At 43.1% G+C, this 18,167-nt stretch overlaps 2 protein-coding genes and 2 long non-coding RNA genes across 5 annotated transcripts; 2 read left to right on the top strand and 2 right to left on the bottom strand.

Annotated features, from left to right (window-relative positions):
- Positions 1 to 116: 116 nt before the first annotated feature.
- Positions 117 to 8,467, top strand: LOC147195038 (coiled-coil domain-containing protein 39-like). Its single transcript, XM_086129731.1, has 19 exons — positions 117 to 215; positions 963 to 1,082; positions 1,162 to 1,308; positions 1,399 to 1,557; positions 1,640 to 1,732; positions 1,814 to 1,942; positions 2,033 to 2,224; positions 2,725 to 2,828; positions 2,905 to 3,037; positions 4,582 to 4,776; positions 4,874 to 5,041; positions 5,122 to 5,259; positions 5,718 to 5,926; positions 6,092 to 6,221; positions 6,289 to 6,448; positions 6,990 to 7,096; positions 7,451 to 7,612; positions 8,103 to 8,182; positions 8,264 to 8,467. The coding sequence occupies exons 1-19, from the start codon at positions 117 to 119 to the stop codon at positions 8,352 to 8,354; spliced, it is 2,616 nt and encodes an 871-aa protein (XP_085985857.1). The 3' UTR covers positions 8,355 to 8,467.
- LOC147195039 (uncharacterized) lies at positions 4,527 to 4,786 on the bottom strand. The gene is made up of 2 exons (XR_015102902.1): positions 4,748 to 4,786; positions 4,527 to 4,646 (listed from the first exon to the last, which is right to left on the bottom strand). It is a non-coding gene; the product is annotated as an uncharacterized LOC147195039 (long non-coding RNA).
- On the bottom strand, positions 8,009 to 17,821 carry LOC147195040 (uncharacterized). 2 transcript variants are annotated; one of them, XR_015102901.1, is made up of 6 exons: positions 17,671 to 17,821; positions 17,501 to 17,551; positions 17,333 to 17,412; positions 17,126 to 17,247; positions 15,756 to 15,943; positions 8,009 to 8,175 (listed from the first exon to the last, which is right to left on the bottom strand). It is a non-coding gene; the product is annotated as an uncharacterized LOC147195040 (long non-coding RNA). The 2 variants fall into 2 exon arrangements; XR_015102900.1 differs by having other exon boundaries at positions 15,756 to 17,247.
- On the top strand, positions 8,995 to 15,923 carry LOC147195041 (coiled-coil domain-containing protein 39-like). The gene is made up of 20 exons (XM_086129741.1): positions 8,995 to 9,186; positions 9,399 to 9,518; positions 9,605 to 9,751; positions 9,828 to 9,986; positions 10,053 to 10,145; positions 10,497 to 10,625; positions 10,857 to 11,048; positions 11,378 to 11,481; positions 11,575 to 11,707; positions 11,836 to 12,030; positions 12,104 to 12,268; positions 12,346 to 12,483; positions 12,990 to 13,198; positions 13,321 to 13,453; positions 13,878 to 14,037; positions 14,130 to 14,236; positions 14,856 to 14,996; positions 15,119 to 15,298; positions 15,428 to 15,547; positions 15,726 to 15,923. Exons 1-20 carry the CDS (start codon positions 9,088 to 9,090, stop codon positions 15,921 to 15,923), a joined length of 2,922 nt encoding a protein of 973 aa, XP_085985867.1. The 5' UTR covers positions 8,995 to 9,087.
- Positions 17,822 to 18,167: the final 346 nt, after the last annotated feature.

An 18,167-nucleotide genomic window follows, 5' to 3' on the forward strand; every position in this document is an offset into this window, starting at 1 on the left:
CTTTTGACGTGACGAGTCAGTTGTATCCATGTACACTTTTAACTTGATGCTGCGGTTGCATCAGCCAACAAAAGAAATCCTTACCAATATAGAAACCTGACTTGCAATAAGTAAATATGGCCGCATTTGCAGCAAGAGTGTTATCCGAGATGGGCTGGGAGCAGCACTATGCCCTCCCGGTGCTCAACACCGAAAACAAGGCTTTAATAGATGAGGTGAGTATGGCCCTGATTTATTTTCTCACGACCACAGGTAAGTTTTATACCGAACATGCTTGATCTCCACGACGCAATGTGGAATAAGTGTCATTACTTTGCGAATCATTTCAAAACGTGCCTTGCGACTTTACTGAAGATGAGCGGTTTGGAGAATGAATGAATTTCAAAAATATTTCCATAGTTGTGTGGCCGACATATCTGTACAACTCGTTTGAAAAAGGAAATGCTGTTTTTCTGCAACTGGAATTGGGGCCTCGGTCAAGGTGGAGGGAATTATGAGCTGTTCCAATTAGCAGTCGGGGGTAGCACACAAAACCTTCAAACTGTTGCTGGGGACCACACACACACACACACACAAAGGGAAGGAAAAGCCTACTAGAACATCTGAAACGTATTTGGTGGTAATCAAAGGCACTTTAAATGGTGGAAGGTGTGCAATGACTACCATTTAACATGATTTGGATTTGGTTAATTCTGAACAGAGCACCGTCCCCACTTTTGAGCGGGTGTGCACACTTGTGCAACCAGATCGCCTCCTGTTGATTTTTACTTCTCTCCAAGATTTGCCTTTCGATTGAGTCGTATGTGTCGTAGGTCACATTGATGGCGGAAAAAGTTTTGAAATAATTTAGCTTGATCCGTTTATTTGATGCATTTCTGTTTGGTGCGGAAATGCTGAACAGGAAGTGCAGGAGCAAATTGTTGGGAATGCCATGACGCCATGTTTGTTCTCTGATCCTTCAGATATGTGACATAAAGAGGAAGCTCTTGAAACTGAAACACAAACGTGAAACTAATGATGAAAAAAAGCAATTGGGAAGCGACTGCCTGAAAAATGCCAAAAAGGAGCTGGAAATCACAGAGGTAGGATTCATTAAAAAAAAAAAAAAGTGTCTTTTGGGAATTGGCTCACCAGTCACTTTTTTTTTTTTTTTGTGCAAAGGCTCTGTGCAGGGCCAAAGACAGAGAAGTAGAACTGGAGAAACACCTTGCCGCCATTGCCGAGAGAGAAAACGGCCGCCTGAGGCAAGACAATACGAAGATGGAAAACGATCTCCAGTATTTGGCAGAAAAGACAAAAACTCTTGAGGTGGATTGTTCCCTTTTGATTTGAAATATCACCCTAAAATTGCCAAAATGCAATGACTAACCTTTCGCCCCCTCCCCAATCCATGCTCAGAACCTCATCTTCAAGGCCAAACAGAAGCTGGAGCAGTTTCGGGTGCAAATGAACTGGGACCAGCAGGCCTTGAATTCCTTTTTGGAGGAATCGACCATAAAAGACGATGACATGATGGCCATCATGAAGTATTCACATCAGGATGAGCAGAGGATCAAGGTCATTAGCAAATTGGCACCACGCGTTTCTTTTCGTCATTTCCGAATCGTTCTCAACTGCGCTGGAATTGTCTGCCCCGCAGTCACTGACTTTGGCCATTGAGAGGACGACGGTGGAGGGCAATAAAAAGCACAAAGGACTTGGCAAGGAAATGACCGAAACTTTAGCGGCGCAGGTACTGAACAAAAGAAACATCCGAGGGGGGAACGGAAAAGGAACTTGAGGACCGTCCGTACGTCTCGCGTTTTCCTCGCAGATTGCTTTGGACAAGACGACAGAGAATTTGCAGCAGGCTCACGTAGAAACTGAGCAGATCATCCACCAGTGGGAAAACACCATCCAGCAGATGAAGCAACGAGATGGTGAAATCCATCAGAGCGCTCTGGTAAACCAACTTTGGATTGAACAATCTCAACAAAACAGAATGTGAACACACACGCTCACGTGTAACCCGCTGGTCTCGCCGTCGATCTAGAAACTGGCTGAGACCAACCAGGTGATCAGGGAAAGGAACGACACCCTGATGGAAATGAGACACTTGCAGGAGTCGCAGATGAACGACAACACAGAAAAAGAGAAAAAATTGGCCGCAACCAATCGACAAACTGCAAAACTGCGACTGGACTTCAAGCAGCAGGAGAGCAATTACGTCGAGATGCAGGATGAGGTAAGGTGAAAGTCGGCGGGCGGCCACGCGCTTTTGAACCCGAGTTCATCGACCTCTTAGCGCATCGCAATCACAGAAACTTTGGCGACGTTACGACAGCACGCGACTGCCGCGTGTCATCTGGAGCAGTTCAAAAATTGTCTGGGTCCGACATGCTAGGTTATTTATACCCAGCGCGTTGAATTGATACGGGCCAGCGCTACTGAGTGCCAAGGCGGATTTGATGGACGTAGCAACACAGGCTCAAATCGGATTGGAGAAAAATGTCCAACATTCATGAACGCAAACTGGAAGTCAAGATCAAGCCTTATAAAATGAAGAGCATAGACTTTTGGGAATACATCATAGGATCCCCCATCCCCCCCAAAAAAAATTTCAGATGACTTTATGAAATTAATTAAGATTAAAAAAAATAATTAAAAAAATAAAAGTTAATTTTTGTTCAAGATAAATTGAATTGATTTTATTGTTTCTAAATGTTTATCCTCATGTATCTCCAGCTGAAAAACTGCAAAGCAGTCATGGATAGAACAACCTCCAACGTGCATTCGATGAAGTGCCACATACGCAGGGTGGAAGAAAACATCCAGAACAACAACGAAAAGTCAGTCCAACTCAACAGGCACGCCGTCTCGTGCCAAACCCCGCAGAACAATGATTCGAGATTTTGTTTCTCGCAGACTGAATCACACCACGGCTCAAAATGCTGCCCTTCAGGCCAAGCTGATATCTGTCACCCAGAACGCCTTGAGTGAGAAGGAGAGAGCTGCCCAGATGGAAAATTTCCTCAAGGAAGAGCAACAGGCCATCAAGGTGGGACCTTGTACGCTTCGCTTGTTTCATGCCACCATGGCAGTTGCAAAATCAGAGCCATAAAATACAAGTTGGTCATCCTCCGAGGTGGGAGAAAATCACATCACGTACGAGTTGATCCCGTTTCTTAACCTGCAAGTTTTCGGGCAAGTCGGGTCAAGTCATGACAGGTTAAGCAAGTTATAAGTCAAGCCATTCAGTTTTGCTCACTCGTATTTACCCGCGCATAAGCTACTTAGCACTCAGTGACGATACTAATTACGTTCAAATTTTTAATGAAGTTGTTTTAAAAGAATCACATTTTTAAAGAGTTCAATCAAACGTAACTGAACTGTACTTAAAGATCGTTTTATTCTGAAAAAGTAAGAAAAAAATGTACTATACATGAAAGTACATTCACTGTCCTGGATTAAAAAACAAAAAGTACATTGTGTTCGAATAGACTGCATGTGTTAATTGTAAATGTCTGTATTTGCTTCAGCGATTCCCTCTAACACCACTAGAGGGAGAGCATGTACCACTCGTGGTACTTATCATCTATTCCAGGGGTGGGCAATTATTTTCCCAGGGGGGCCAAATGAGAAGCAGAAAATATTGTGGAGGGCCGGGCCAAAAGTTACAAATAGAAATAGAAAATAAAGAAGATAGCACAATGTCTTTGTATGCCAGTAATAATGTAACATTCTCCTCCACCATCACACTCAGCACCGGTTCTCCTCAAGGATGTGTACTGAGCCCCCTGTTGTTCACGCTCTACACATTTGACTGCTCTCCGACTCTTATTAGCTGTCTAGTTTGCGGAAAGTTTTTAACATGATAACAATCAAACCGTTCTAGGAAATGTTCATTTACTCGAACCACAAGCAATTCACTCTGAGCATGGAAATTGCGAGAATCGGACTGAGTAAAAATCGCTTCCTTGTTTTTCAAAGTCTCGTAGATTTGAGTCTTTCCGACTCCAGGCGTCTCCTGAATGTTTCGTACTTTGTTACCCGCTTCGTTTAATCAGATACATATCACTTTCCCTTCCATGGTCATTACTCTCTCCCTCTTTCTTCGTCTACCCCTCCCTCCCTGTGCTCTGCAACTTGAAGTAACTGCGCCACCTGGTGATGAAATACCAGTCATTACAAGTCCAAACGAAATGAATGGAATCAAACCTTAATTGTGCACCAATCTTCGGCGGGCCGGATTAAAAAGACCAACGGGCCGGATCCGGCCCGCGGGCCGTAGTTTGCCCACCCCTGATCTATTCAATCAAAGGTATGACCAATATGAAGCTTAGTTCGCGTTTGACTAGTTATCGATGAAGCTGAAGTTAACACAGCCTACGATCCTTGTGGATGTTATGGTGAAGGAAGAAGTTAGTTTTGCAAAAATCATCCCTTGGGTTTGGAGCTGGTACGGATTTATGGCACGCACACTCATTTCAATGGGGAGCGATGATTTGGGTCATGAATGTTTTGCGCAAATGAATTCAAGTCGTATCTAAAGGCACCACACTGTGCTTTATTTGCTGCTCACCATGCCGCTTTCTTTACCAGGAGTTGGACAACCAGCTGTGTGAACGCGGCAAGGAGCTTGTCCGTTGCAAGCAGCATGGGGAGGACTACAAGAAAAGGGAAAAGAATTATATGGCGCATTTGTTACGCAGCAAATGCACCATCAACACGTTGGAATGTCAGCTCAGGAAACAGGAGGAGTACTTACTCAAACAGATGATGATCATGAATGAAAAGGTAGGCATACCTAAAAAAAAAAGAAAAAAAACAGACGCGATAATTACCTCAGCCCAATTGCTTGCTTTCTCTCCCCATTTTTTATCTTCTGCTTTAGGACTCCCAGTTAATCATTTTAGATAAAAAGCTAGCACGGTTGCAAGGTGTCGTCGGCGATTCCGATGAAAAGGTGGCGATGGAATTGAAGATCACGGAGCTGCTCAATTCCCTCGAGGAGAAGAAGAAGACATCCAGTAAGATCCTCGTCAAAATCAAGGAGTCCGAGGTGAGACAGCGCACAGGAGGACGTGCCAATCTTAACAAACGATGACATCATTCTTTGTATTCCTATTTTGTCTGTGGCAGGAGGACATTCGGTATTTGAGGAAAGAGCGGGAAGATTCTGCCACTCAGAAGAAGGAGCTGTCCAACAAAGTAGCAGAACTGAAGCTGATCAATAATAATATTGAGAAAGAGCTGAAGAGACTCGGGCTCAAGAAACAGGTCGCTGATGCATGGATGCCGCGTTGAACTTCCTTCTGAAAGAGTGCGAGCGATGCAAATTGAACATACCTGCTACGGATTCACATTGAAGACCTTGAAGAAGAAAAAAAACAAAAACGAATGACTCACGTGACGCCTCGAAATGGCGAATTGGGCCCAATTTGGACAGTTTCGCTTCGCGGTGTTCTCACTTTTGTTGCTGGCGGTTAAGATATTAATTGCCCTCTTTTTGTGTGTGTGAGTGGGGGGGGCACAGTCAATTTACGCTCTTATAGCAGCTGTACGCTGCCTATTTTACGTTGTAGCAAAAATGCATTTTTCTACTCGCGTTTATGAGATACTGTATATAAAATTTACCACTGTAGATACGTTTGGGGTTTATGTTCTTGTTGAAAAAAAAAAAACAGTTAATGATGGATCAACTGCATTGATAATAATGCCCAGTGGCCTTTCTTCAGGAGCATATCGTGGAGCAGAACATCTCCAAGCTGGAGGTGAGGCGGAAGCGGGATCTCCTGTTCAACAAAGCCAACAGCGTGCTGTCTTTGGAGAAAAGACAACTGAATGTGAAGAAAGCAATTCACGAGAGGCAAGAGGAGATCCAAGTCTACAGCCAAATGCTCACTCAGCAGCTGAGGACCACAGAGCAGGAGAGACAGAAAATCTGGTAAAAAAAAAAGAAAAAAGATGGCTAAATGTTGAAACTGAACCTTATAAAGTCCAACCCAGGTTTTCTGACGGCTTTCTCTTTGGAATTTTGACTTTTTTGACAACATTGAGTTGCGCTGGCAACTGAAGCACAATTTCCTTTCTTAATTGCCATCCTCCCTAGTCTGGAACTGAATGTAAAATTGTCCAAGATTGAAGCCACGAAGAAGCATTACGAGGTTGTGACCTTTACTATGGCCGCCGAAGAGGACGACGAGGACGCCGTCAAGTCTCAAGCTCACTACATCGCCAAGGTAAGAAGATGGGAAACGTCGCCATTTCTTCTGGCACCGTCATGGAGATGCGACTCTCTTCCACTAGGCCGCGCTAGAGAAAGCCGAACTCAAGCAGCGAGGAGAGTGCCTAAATAACAAAATCCGCAAGGCCCAGCAGGAAAATAAAGCTCTGGAGAACACAACTCTGTTATTCCACATCAGCAACACCGGATTTCACACAACAGTCGTCAAAGCGAAAGAAGCCAGTATGTAAACTTGACGGTGACGTTCTTATCGCTGACAATGATTCGCGAGAATAGTTTGCTTGTAAAACCTTTGATTTTGTGTGATTGTCCCTTTTTGCCCCAATACTGTTTCCCAAGTTTCTCTACCGATAGAAACCGTTCAAACTTAACATATGCAGTGGTGCCAGACAGCCAATATACTTAATGGCATGTTTTTGTGTCTATCAGTAGAAGTGCATTATGCCGCCCCCTGCTGTCCAAGGCCCACACATCCAAAGGAACAGCACAATGTCCATTGAAGTGAAGAAAAAAAAAAGTTGTGAATTCCCATGCATTCCTTACACTCTTTAATTGCCAATTCTGTGTTTTGGGTCAACTATAAAAAATGCGATTTTTATATTTTAAAATACATTACAAAAATGTTGATAGTTCAGAGGGCATTCTGAAACGGATTAATAGCATTGCCATTCATTTCACTACGAGTGTTGAGATCTCTTAATTATAAATGTGAGAGTAAGAAATTGAGAAAAAGATCAATAATAGATGCGTGTTTCCACGTCAGCTCCAGATTATCAGGAAAAGTTCAAGCTTGAAGAGCAGCTGCAGGTAGCCGAGGAAACGCTGGGCTCCAAAAGGCAGATGGCTAAAAAGCTTCGTGAGGACCTACAGGTACTGCAAGCGAGGATTTAGTAGGATTTAACATACAATCTATTTATGATAACAAACCTTTTTAAGAAGCGTCTGTAACATGACGAAGTTGCTTTGTCCATTCTTTAGCGTTCATGTTGAACTTCCAACGTGTTAGCATTTCTCTCCCTCATTTTTGACGTGACAAATCGAGATTCAGTCGATCATCTATTTTCAATTTAACAGCTCGCCAGATCCCAAATCCAAAGTGATGCGATGCTTCTCTCTGTTGGCATCTGTTTGTTATGACAGTTACGTCGAAACTTGCACTTCTCAAACAAGCTGGGCGCGACCCTCTTCCTCTTTCTTTCGCATTTTTCTCCTGTTTTGTCTTAGGAAATTAACAGTGCCTTGAAGAATCGACTACAAGCCAAGCAGGCTTTGGAGAAGGAAGTCATGCAAATAATGGAATTTAATGATTCTGTCAATGACATGCTGCTTGCTGCCACCAAGTATAAACCTCAGCTTAAATCGTCGCTAGTGCAACACTTTCAGCAGGTTGGGCTCTTCACGCTGTTTCGTGTGTTTGTCATCAATGAGGTCGTGTGTGTGTGTGGGGGTGCGGGGGGTAACATTTTGACGAATCCCAAGTGGTAAATAGATGGAGATCAGTGATGCCCAACAACTGTGTGGGACCCAATTGGGCCGAAAAAGATTATTTATTGAGTACAAATAATATATCCTTGTTCATCAATCTATGCCAGCGATGAACAGTGACAACGTTATTCAACTAGATGGAAGAGGGGTGCATTTTAAACTGTGGACAACTGAGCCGTATAATAGATTTGCGTTCACATTTCACACTAGTTGCTAAACGAGGAAGTGAATCGAGATGAGATCATGATTTTGATCGTGATACGTTTTACTCTCGTTGCTGCCGTGTGATTTTTCGGATGTATAATATGCACCTCGTGTCAAGATTGGGAAACTTGGACGTTGATATTATCGCGATGCAATAATGCTTACGTACAGTATGTGCTTCTTTTAGGCCAATCTGCCTTTTCCCTCTCGTACTGTCTCTGGCATGAGTCGAAGGTCCAACCTTGTCAGCAGCTCTCTCTCTGCAAGGTCAAACACACCAATAAAATAATTAAATATACTTAAAACTGTTTCTGGGTGTGTAACTCTAGTTTTCCCTCGCCATCACAGGTGTGCTGCACTCTCAGCCAGCAGCCGCAAGCCTTCTGATGAGCCGGACCCCACTGTGAAGACCGTGATCCTGGGCCAGGATCTTCCCTAACGGTTTTGAGCTCGTGACCTTTTCAGCAACTTGGCCATTGACCTCCTCTCCTTGAGAGAGTGTGCATTGGATGATTGTTATTCCTTGCACACATGAGTAAAAAAGGCATAGACTATTGGAAACTCTTTTTTTAAAAATACATTTTACCTTTTAAAAAGGGCAATAGTGTGCGATAGTCCTTTTAGATCAGATACTTGAGTGACATGTAAAATGATACATTTGCCCCTCCCAGTGGCTTCTAAAGATTCTGACTGAACCCTAAAATATGTGAGTTTAATTGGCTGGAAATGAAATCGGGGAGTTCATTCGAAATTTGCAACATTAAATTCGGGTGGTGTGGTGGAACCTGTTCCTTTTCTTAACGTGCTTCAGTCCAAATTTTCCCCTTGATTACAAATAAAGCAACAGTTACAGCACAGCCGTTGTGAGTCATTGAACAATTTTGCCAATGATGACATTAGAAAAATACATGCATTTTTAAAATTGTTGAGCAAAATTTGTCCTGTGCTAGAGGGCTTTAAACCTAGCTGCCTGCTGCCTCCTCCTGGTGCTCATCTTTGGGGAGGGGGAAAAAAAGAAGCCTGAATGGTTGCTAGGAGCAACTAACAACAAACAGCAGTCCTCGCAGCTTACAGCAAGAAGCTACGGATAGTAACGCAGTGAGAAAAAGAAATTAAAACCTTAGAGCTCAAATTAGATCTCCATCTTTGGGGTGACTCGGGATTTATGTGCAATGTTGAGTGCCGCTTTGGCAGTTTTTCCAGAGATGAGCTGGGGGGAATGTTACGCTGTTCCCGGGGCCAATGTTGAAAACAAGGCTTTAATTGAAGAGGTGAGAGATTTATTTATGAAATATACCACAATTGCTATCTTGTTTATTTTGTATTTGCGGGATTAACGGAGTATCTGAATAATATAACACTGCAAAAAACAAAACAAAAAAAGCTGTCAAAAGAAACAAGAAAAAGTCATGAATTTAGGGATATATTTGAATGTGGGCAAGATTTTTCCCACGATTCAAGTCATCTGATGACGTCTTCACAGATCCTCAAGAAGAGGAAGGAACTCTCGCAATTGAAAAGCAGGAGAGAAAATCATAAAGACCAAACACAACTGGCAACGGAATTCCTGAAACACGTTGAAGCAGAGCTGCACAATTTGGAGGTATTTGCGCCCCCCCCCAACGATGCAGAGAACGTGTCATTTATATGCAAACGCTCTGATATGCTGTGTGGTTTTATCGTGCCAAGGCCCTATGCCAGGCCAAAGACAGAGAAGCAGATATGGAGACGCACCTCACTGCCGTTGCCCAGAGAGAAATTGGCCACCTGGCGCAGGAAACCGCTCAGATGCAAAATGAGCTTCGATCTTTGGCCGAGAGAAAGAACACGCTTGAGGTCCGTTTCCTTTGAAATATCAAATCGCAGGTGTGGCGGCGTGACCGCTATATTAACCTTTTGGCCGCGTCGTCAGAATCACATCTTCAAGGCGAAACAGAAGCTGCAGCGCTTTCGCACTCAAATGAACTGGGACCAGCGGGCCATGGATTCTTTTTTGGAGGAGTCGGCACGAAAAGAGGACGACGTGATGGCCATCGTCAAGTATTCGCAGCAGGATGAACAGAGGATCAAGGTCATGAGAAGAGCTTGTGTTTGAAGGTCTCTGAAAGCCCAATAAAATCTCTTGTTGATCTCACAGGGCCTCACTTTGGCCATCGAGAGGACAACGCTGGAGGCCAATAAGAAGCGCAAAGCCCTTGACATGCAAATGACTGAAAATTTATCTGTACAGGTACGACGCAGCAAGACGTATGTTGAATTGAAATCCAACACTGAAAAGAACCCCCCCCCCCCAGAATTTTTTTTCCAAACCCAACAAAACTCACGCAGACAGAGTTTATACCAATGCCCCAAAAGTGGTCTAATTCACCAAAACAAACCCCAAAACATTTTTTGGTCGATGTGTTTTTTGGGGGGTTTTTTTTTTTTTGCATGTGAGGATTTTATGAGTGAAGGAGACAGATTTTTTTTCTGTACAGATGAGTTATATGTCATTTTTGGCCTGTTGGTACCTGATATACCTCATATATCAAAGAACAGATTGGACAGAGTGGAATCGCAAATTTCCCATTGTTCCTGTCAGATTGCTTTAGACAAAACAACGGAGCATTTGCAGCAGGCTCATCGGGAAACCGAGAAGATCATCCACCAGTGGGAAAACACTATCCATCAGATGAAGCAACGAGATGATGATACACAACACTTGGCTCTGGTAACCAACCAAACAATATTTCCCACACAACGTCTGGGTTTTTCCTGTAGATAACATTCGCAGGTGGACCACTCCGCCTCATTTTGATTTGAAAAGATGCTCGAGTTTCCCATCCTTTGAGCGAGCAGGATGGTACCATCGCTGCCTTTATTTGACCCAGGAAAATAGAAAAACCCTGGCAGTACACAAAACACACCTGCACAACACAGACGAGTGCATCCATCATTCCAGAATCTCGCAGAGACCAACCAGCTCATCAGGGAAAGGAATGGCCAGTTGACAGAAATGAAGCACTTGTACGACTCGCATATGAACGACAACAAGGAAAACGAGAGGAAATTGACCGCAGCCAATCGCCAGGCTGCAAAACTGCGGCAAGAACTGAAGGAGCAGGAGAAGAATTATTTGGAGTTGAAGGATGAGGTAAACATTTTCGGAGCAGAGATGAAATCGTGTGCTGTGAAACGAAAATTCTGCCGAGATCACTGGTCAATAGAAAACTTAATCCAGAGATGGTTTTATGTGTCCCCAAGCATATTTTTGACACTGATTTTCAGAATGTCAATCAAAATGGCACCCAACCTATACTGTATATATTTTCATTATTAGACATGGCTTTGGCCTGAGCACAAACTCAACAAATCAACAAGGATAAGTCCCCCCTCGCCCTCCAAAACAAATCCATGAAAACATGAATATGCAGTATTTCAACTGAGCTGATTGTGTATTTGACTTGTTTGACACGTTTGCAGGAAAAAAGCTGCAAAACCTCGCTGGATAAAACAGCTTCCACCGTGGAGTCGATGAAGTCCGACATCGCCAGGCTCAAAGATCAAATCCAGAAAAACAACGTCAAGTCAGTCACATTTCGTCCGTTATTTGCCACAGCTGTCAATGGAAGGCATTGTAGGGACTGGTAAACAAGTTGTTTCTTCATGTCTGATGGTAGACTCAAGCAAACATTGAGCCAAAATTCGGCCCTTGAGGAGAAGCTGAAAGCTGTGACGCAGAACGCCCTGAGCGAGAAAGAGAAAGCTGCCCTAATGGAACAGTTCCTCACAGACGAGGAACAGGCCATTAAGGTGAGGAATCATGTGATCACTTATAAATGAAGAAGGACAAACATTGCCGGATATGCGCTGATGTTACCCAAATAGTTCCCAAAAGGCCTTTTAAAAGAAAATAGATAATTTTTTTTCTTTTGTACAAGGAGTTGGATGTCCAACTGCGTGACTGCAGGGAGGAGCTCTTCCGTTGTAAGCAGCATGTTGACAACCTCAAGAGAATGGAGAAGGACTCTTTGGCACAAGAGTTGTGGAGCAAATCCACCATCAGCAGTCTGGAACGAAAGCTCAGCAAACAGGAGAAGCATTTGAGGAGGCAGCAGATGATCATGAGTGAAAAAGTATGCTGGGCCAAAACTGTGATTTCAAATCAGATGGTAGCACGTCTTTTCTTCTGGCACGCTTGCGTTGTAGGACTTCCAGATCGTCTTTCTGGAGAAGAAGCTCGCTCGACTGCAAGGCGTTCACGACTCGGATGAGAAGCAAGTGTTAGAAATGAAAATGGGTGAACTGACCAAAGCCCTCGACAACATGATGAAGACGTCCAGCAGGATCATCAACGCCATCAAAGAATCTGAAGTCAGCCTGCGTACGGGAGAATTCACCAATCTTGACCCCATTTTTCCAGTTGTCATTACATAGTTTGTCATTGACAGGGTGACATTCGCTATTTGAGGAAAGAGAATGACAAGTCAGCAGCCGAGAAGGAAGAACTCTTCAACAAAGTTGAAGAGTTGAAGCTCATCAACAATAATACTGAAAAAGAGCTGAAGAGACTTGGCCTCAATAAGCAGGTACTGCACTCTGCAAAACAGTTGACTCTGTTTTTATATGACCACCTGAAGGAAGTCTCGTGTGACAGTATTAAAAAAAAAAAAAATCTTCAAGCTCACTGACACATCCAGACACCTGGAGGTGAAAATCCCGAGAGGCAAACTCAACAATACTGTTTACGCAGCGCAGTGCAAGCGAGGAGCTTTTGCATCTAATCCACTTTTGCGGGTTGTGTTTAGAAAGTCGAGATATTGGCATGGCTCAAACACCAGTCGTCAATGTTGCCATTCGACCCACGGTTGAAGAACTTCCAAGTTGTGCCAAATTTACTGAAAATTTGGATCTTGAGGGGCGGTCAAGTTAAGCTAACTTGTCACGGTTACAGCGCAAGCCCGATAGTGTATTTGTAATGACTTAGGATGCACGCGTTGGAGTGCGGGGGGGGGGGGGGGGGGGGTCCCACAATTTGATCCGTGGTGGATCTCGGACCATCGGCGTCACCATGCACCGTGTCGCTCCTCATCAGGAACAGCTCGTGGAGCAGAACATCTTCAAGCTGGAGGTGAAGCGCAAGAGGGACCTTCTGTTCAACAAAGCCAACGGCGTGCTCTCCTTGGAGAAAAGACAACTGAATGTGAAGAAAGCCATCCAAGGGAGGCAAGAGGAGATCAAAATCTACAGTCAAATGCTCAGTCAGGAGCTGAAGACCACCGAGCAGGAGAGACAGAAAATCAGGTGAAACTTCGACTGTCGTTCTCGTTTGTATCGGTGCTCATTTGTTAAGTCCCGACCTTCAAATTTCAAGCAAGTTTTAGCGCGGCAAAAAGCCAATGAATTTAAAAGTGATTTCTTCACAGCGCTGACCTGAACAGAAAGTTGTCCAAAATTCACGCCGTGAAGAAACATTTTGAAGTTGTGACCTTTTCAATGGCAACCCCTGGAGAGGATGAGGAAGATGTGGTGAAGTGTCAAGCTCGCTACATTGCTAAGGTGACAGGATTTTTTGGGGGGCTCAGTTGTTTGCTTTCAAAACTTAGCTTGTAGCAGACGTGTGCACATTTTCAGCACGACGTCTCTCATCCACTGGTGAAAGGACACTTTGATCCTCTCCTCTTTCATCTATAACTGCTTCAGAGAACAAAGTGTATGCAGAAAAGTGGTGAAGATTGCACGACTGTCTGTGTCCTATGTGTTGTGTTGTGTTATTTTTGTTATTTTGACTTCAAAATGGCGCCGCGTGAGTGGCTGCCTTTCCAGCAGCTCCTATATTTTGTTGTTCTACTTCTTCCTTTCATAACTTTGCTGCTGTGAATCTGGAATTTCTCCATTGCGAGACTAATAAAGGTTTTCTTATCTTATCTTAAGATTGAGAAACCACCTGTGTAACCATATTGCATCCCCCCCTCCCCAAAAGGCGGCGCTACAGAGAGCAGAACTGATGGAGCAGGCAGAGTGTCTGACTGCCAAAATACGCAAAGCCGAGCAAGAAAATAAAGCTCTGCAGAACACAACGCTGCTGTTCAACGTCAGCAATTCAGGATTCCACACGTCGGTCGCCAAAGCAAAAGAATCCAGTCAGTCAATGTTGTCGTCAGTCACTTTAGGAATAGCTTACAGGCCTCTCCTTTGGATGATTTAGTTGGACCACTTATGATTCTTTTGTCAGGTCCAGAATACCAGGAAAAAATCAGGATGGAAGAGCAGCTACGTTTGGTCGAAGGCACACTGAAGTACAAGAGAAGACAAGTTGGAGAGCTTCAGCAAGACCAACTGGTTGTTGTTATTATTATTATTTTTCTCACTGAACTTTTTCATTTACTGGATTCCAACTGTAGTCCTAAATCATCGACTGAATGCACACATCAAAGCCCAATGTTGTCTCCAGCATTTTAAATGAAGGGGCAGTCTACAGCAGCAAGATTGTGGGTAGAAAGAAGAAAGAAGAAAAAAACAATAGTGAATAGAAAAAAAATAATAGGTGTGGCTTAACCAAATAAATGTCGAAATAAATTGTCATTTGAGATTTAAACATTTTTACAAAGGTAGTGTGGCTGCTCTTAATTTCCTGAGATGATCATTATAGTTGATGACTGTAGGGGGAGCCCTGGAGCAGCATCGTTGTGTGGAAGTGTTGCAGGTTGGACAGTACCATGAAAATATCTTTCGACATCGATCCATTTGGAGGACATTGATCATAATAGAACTCAGTAGACTGAATTTGAATTTTAGCATTAAAATCATTTTGTACTTATTCTTACAATTCTATTTTGTCTTCATTTCATGTTGTATCACAAAGGCAAATTGGGTGTCTGTGTGGTTTTTGTGTTTGTTTGTTTTCTGAGTCAACCATGGAACTGACTTCTGCGCTTTTCACCTTTATGGTTTTGTTCAGGAACTGAACAACACCTTGGACAGTCTCCTACGGGCGAAACAGGTGGAGAACCAAAAGATCGAACACACGCAGTCCCTCATCAGCAAATTGAATCGGGAGGTTGCCTCTCAGCAGGACAAGATTAACAGAGCCACAAAACAGGTTTGATGTTGTGACCGATTTCTTTTCGTTACTGGACTGTACATTTCGTTGACATGTATCATGATTGCAGAAGTTCTCTTTAACGTACCGGAAATGTTTTTCACGTTTTTCTGATTACCCAGTGCTCTAAACTAACACAAAAGATTCGCTGCTCAAGAAACACCAAGTCAGAGACCTTTGAGGAGAAGGACGTCAAGCTGAGACAGTTAAAAAATTTAGACAGGAGTATCAACAAGATGCTTAATGATGCCACAAAGGACAGACCTGACCTCAGATCAGTATTGGAGAAGTACTTTCTACAGGTAAACTGCAGGAAAACGATATGATGCAGCCTTTAGCCTGGGATTTACTGTTTAATTAAAACAGATAAATAAATAGAAATATATATTTTTAAAAACCCTATTTAATGTTGAATTTCCTTTCTCTCTCAGACCAACTTGTCTTTTCCATCTCCTGCGTCCACACCCGGCAGCCACCGAAGCTCCAAGACCAATTCGGCTCGCATTTCCACCTCTGCCAGGTCTGACACACACATTTGGAGCCCTATTTTTGTGATCAATGCAATTCTGGTGCAAAGTGCAGTCTTAACTTTGCGCATGGTTGGAATGTTCCCTTTTTTGCGGGGTATTTTCCTAGACTCGCAAATGTGGAAGAGGGCGACAGTTTCAGGATGGGATCAAATTGATACTGGGTGTTGACTTTGAAATAAACATTCAATCAGTAAAAAAGTGTCAATGTCTAAATGTACTGTCCTCCAACCTGCAGGTCTTCAGCTTCCTCAGCCAGCAGACGCAGCACCTCTGCCCCTCAGTCTTCTTTAGTCAAGACTGTTGCCCTCAGTCTGGATCTACCTGTTCCCTCCCCTCCTTTTTCAGTCAGCAGGGGCTCCAGCTCAGCCAGCAGCAACTTGAAGAATCCATAGTATGATACTATGCCAGGTGTTTATGCTATAAAAAAAATAGACCAAAATATGTAAATCATTTAAAAACTTTTCCCTCCTGTAATGTGGAATACAAACCGTACAACTCATTGGAAAAAAAGAAGCTTTTTGAGAGGAGGCGCAAGTGAAGCATGGTAGGGGCTTTTTTTTATTATTATTCTTCAGCTCACTATGGCCCCATCTTAATCAAGATGGAGGGAATTATGAGCAAGTTCCAAAAAAAAAAAAGCAGTCGATATTAGCACAAAATCTACCCGTTACGAAGCAAAACAAAATAAAAGCTCAGGAAAAGCCTGCTACAACAGTTGTAAATAATTTGGCACGCCAAAGAAAAAATGCTGAATTAACAACCACAAAGATTCAGATAAGCTAACAAATTTGCAAAAATAACGAGACAGCCTCCCCTCGGTGTGGCAGTGTTAAAACCCTTGCAACAACGGAAATATAACCAATAAATCATGAAATTGTCCTCACTTTCAACTTCTGAATTCATTCTCAAGTTTCACTACATGAAAAGTGGCAGGAATGTGCATCGAAAGCATGAACGTGAACTGTAACAGCGGCCACAGCTAACGCGGTAGAGTGGTCACATGAAAGAATTCAAACCTGCTCGCACGGCATTTGTCGCAGCTACGTTTCTCACGTAAGTGACCCCCTGAGAACAAATCCATTTGGGGCGGGCGGGCTTTTAAATGGTGAGTCGAAGCTTGATGCCCTCCAAAGAGTCAACAGAGCATTTATATTGAATCGAAAGAGACCTGTAATGTTTGAGCCCCGAGCAGCTGTGACGTCATTTTTCATTAGCAGGTGGCAAAATGGCTGCTCCCAAGATGGTTGAAAACGGGGAGATTTTGCTGCTTTTTTTTTCATTTTCCACAAACGCAATGTGAAACAGAATACTCTGATTAGAGTAGTGGGTGCACACACAATATATTATTGTTAAAGAAAATGCTTAGGTTGACTTCTTAATGTTCTTGAACTCAGTTTTATGGAGTGCTATTTTCCTTAATTAAAAACACAGATTTGTCAAAATTGGTGTTGTTTTCTTTGAGGATGCTGAATTGTAGCATTTCCAATCATTTAAGTGGGGGAGCCATACTTGGAATTTAAAATCACTCTAATCGCAACTCGTGTGTGTTTTGAGTTCCAAGCATGGTCGGGAACACATTGGACTTGTATCTCAAGGCACCTTTTTGTTGTACAGATATTCGACATGCTGCTGAGAATTGCCTTCCCATTTTAAACCTCCGTGATACTCTTTATTGTTAGAACGAATGGCACATTTGATTCCATCCGGAAGACTTCATAGAGCTGAAACACACAAATAATTGAATCGTATGTTTAGGTTTCATGCCGGTGCATAAATGAGTTACTGTGACTTGTGGTTTCAAGTTACCTTGTCCAAAAATGGTTGTGTTGGCATGCCATGTAAGTCAATTTCAGACAGAACTCTCATCTCCAAAATGGCCATCACGTCTACAGGCAAACACAAAATGACATCATTTCAGAAGAATTCAAACAAGTGCCTATATGGAAGTTGCAAGCAGAAAAAAAGCGCACTTGCCTAGCTTTGTCGGTGACGTTGAGTTTGGGGCTGTCGGCAGCCCTGCTGCGACTGGAGAGGTCATAATGATCAACAATAATTTAGCTTGTTTGATTGTTTTGTTTCTTATCCTCTTGCCATCACTGAAAATCCTTTAAATAAAATGTTTGAGGCGAGTTGAATTTACTCACTTGTTCCTGTAGCACATGAGGTCACAGACACAACAAACGGGATCAGCAGAAGCATCAGGAAGATGACAACGTCGTGCCGGATAAAAACAGCTGTGAAATCAGTTGTGGGAAAATGTTTCTTCTCTGCTCTCTAGGCTCCTCTGACCACTTGTGCTCTGTACCAGGAAATGAAACCTCATCGTCACTCACCAGTTGTGTGAACACTGCGGTATTGTTGTACTCGACCTTTGTCTTTGTCAACTAAGGAAAGTGAGAGGGGTTCGTGCAAAATGAAGTCTCTGCTTTGAAATTGATCATGGAAAAAAAAAAAAAGCTAACGACCCTGTCAAGTGAATTCAGAGATTTGTTTCTAAACACTAGCGGAGATGATTACCGGTACTGAAAACGTGCAAAGACTGACAACTACTTCTCAGCACAAGCACTAAATTCAGTATTTTTCACAACTTTCATCTTTTAAGTACAGAGCGTGAATACTGTACTTGTCTTTGTTGCCCACT

Source organism: Hippocampus guttulatus, chromosome 14 (genome assembly GCF_054856545.1).
Source record: "Hippocampus guttulatus isolate MCC_2025c chromosome 14, RoL_Hgut_1.0, whole genome shotgun sequence".
NCBI classification, from domain to species: domain Eukaryota; kingdom Metazoa; phylum Chordata; class Actinopteri; order Syngnathiformes; family Syngnathidae; genus Hippocampus; species Hippocampus guttulatus.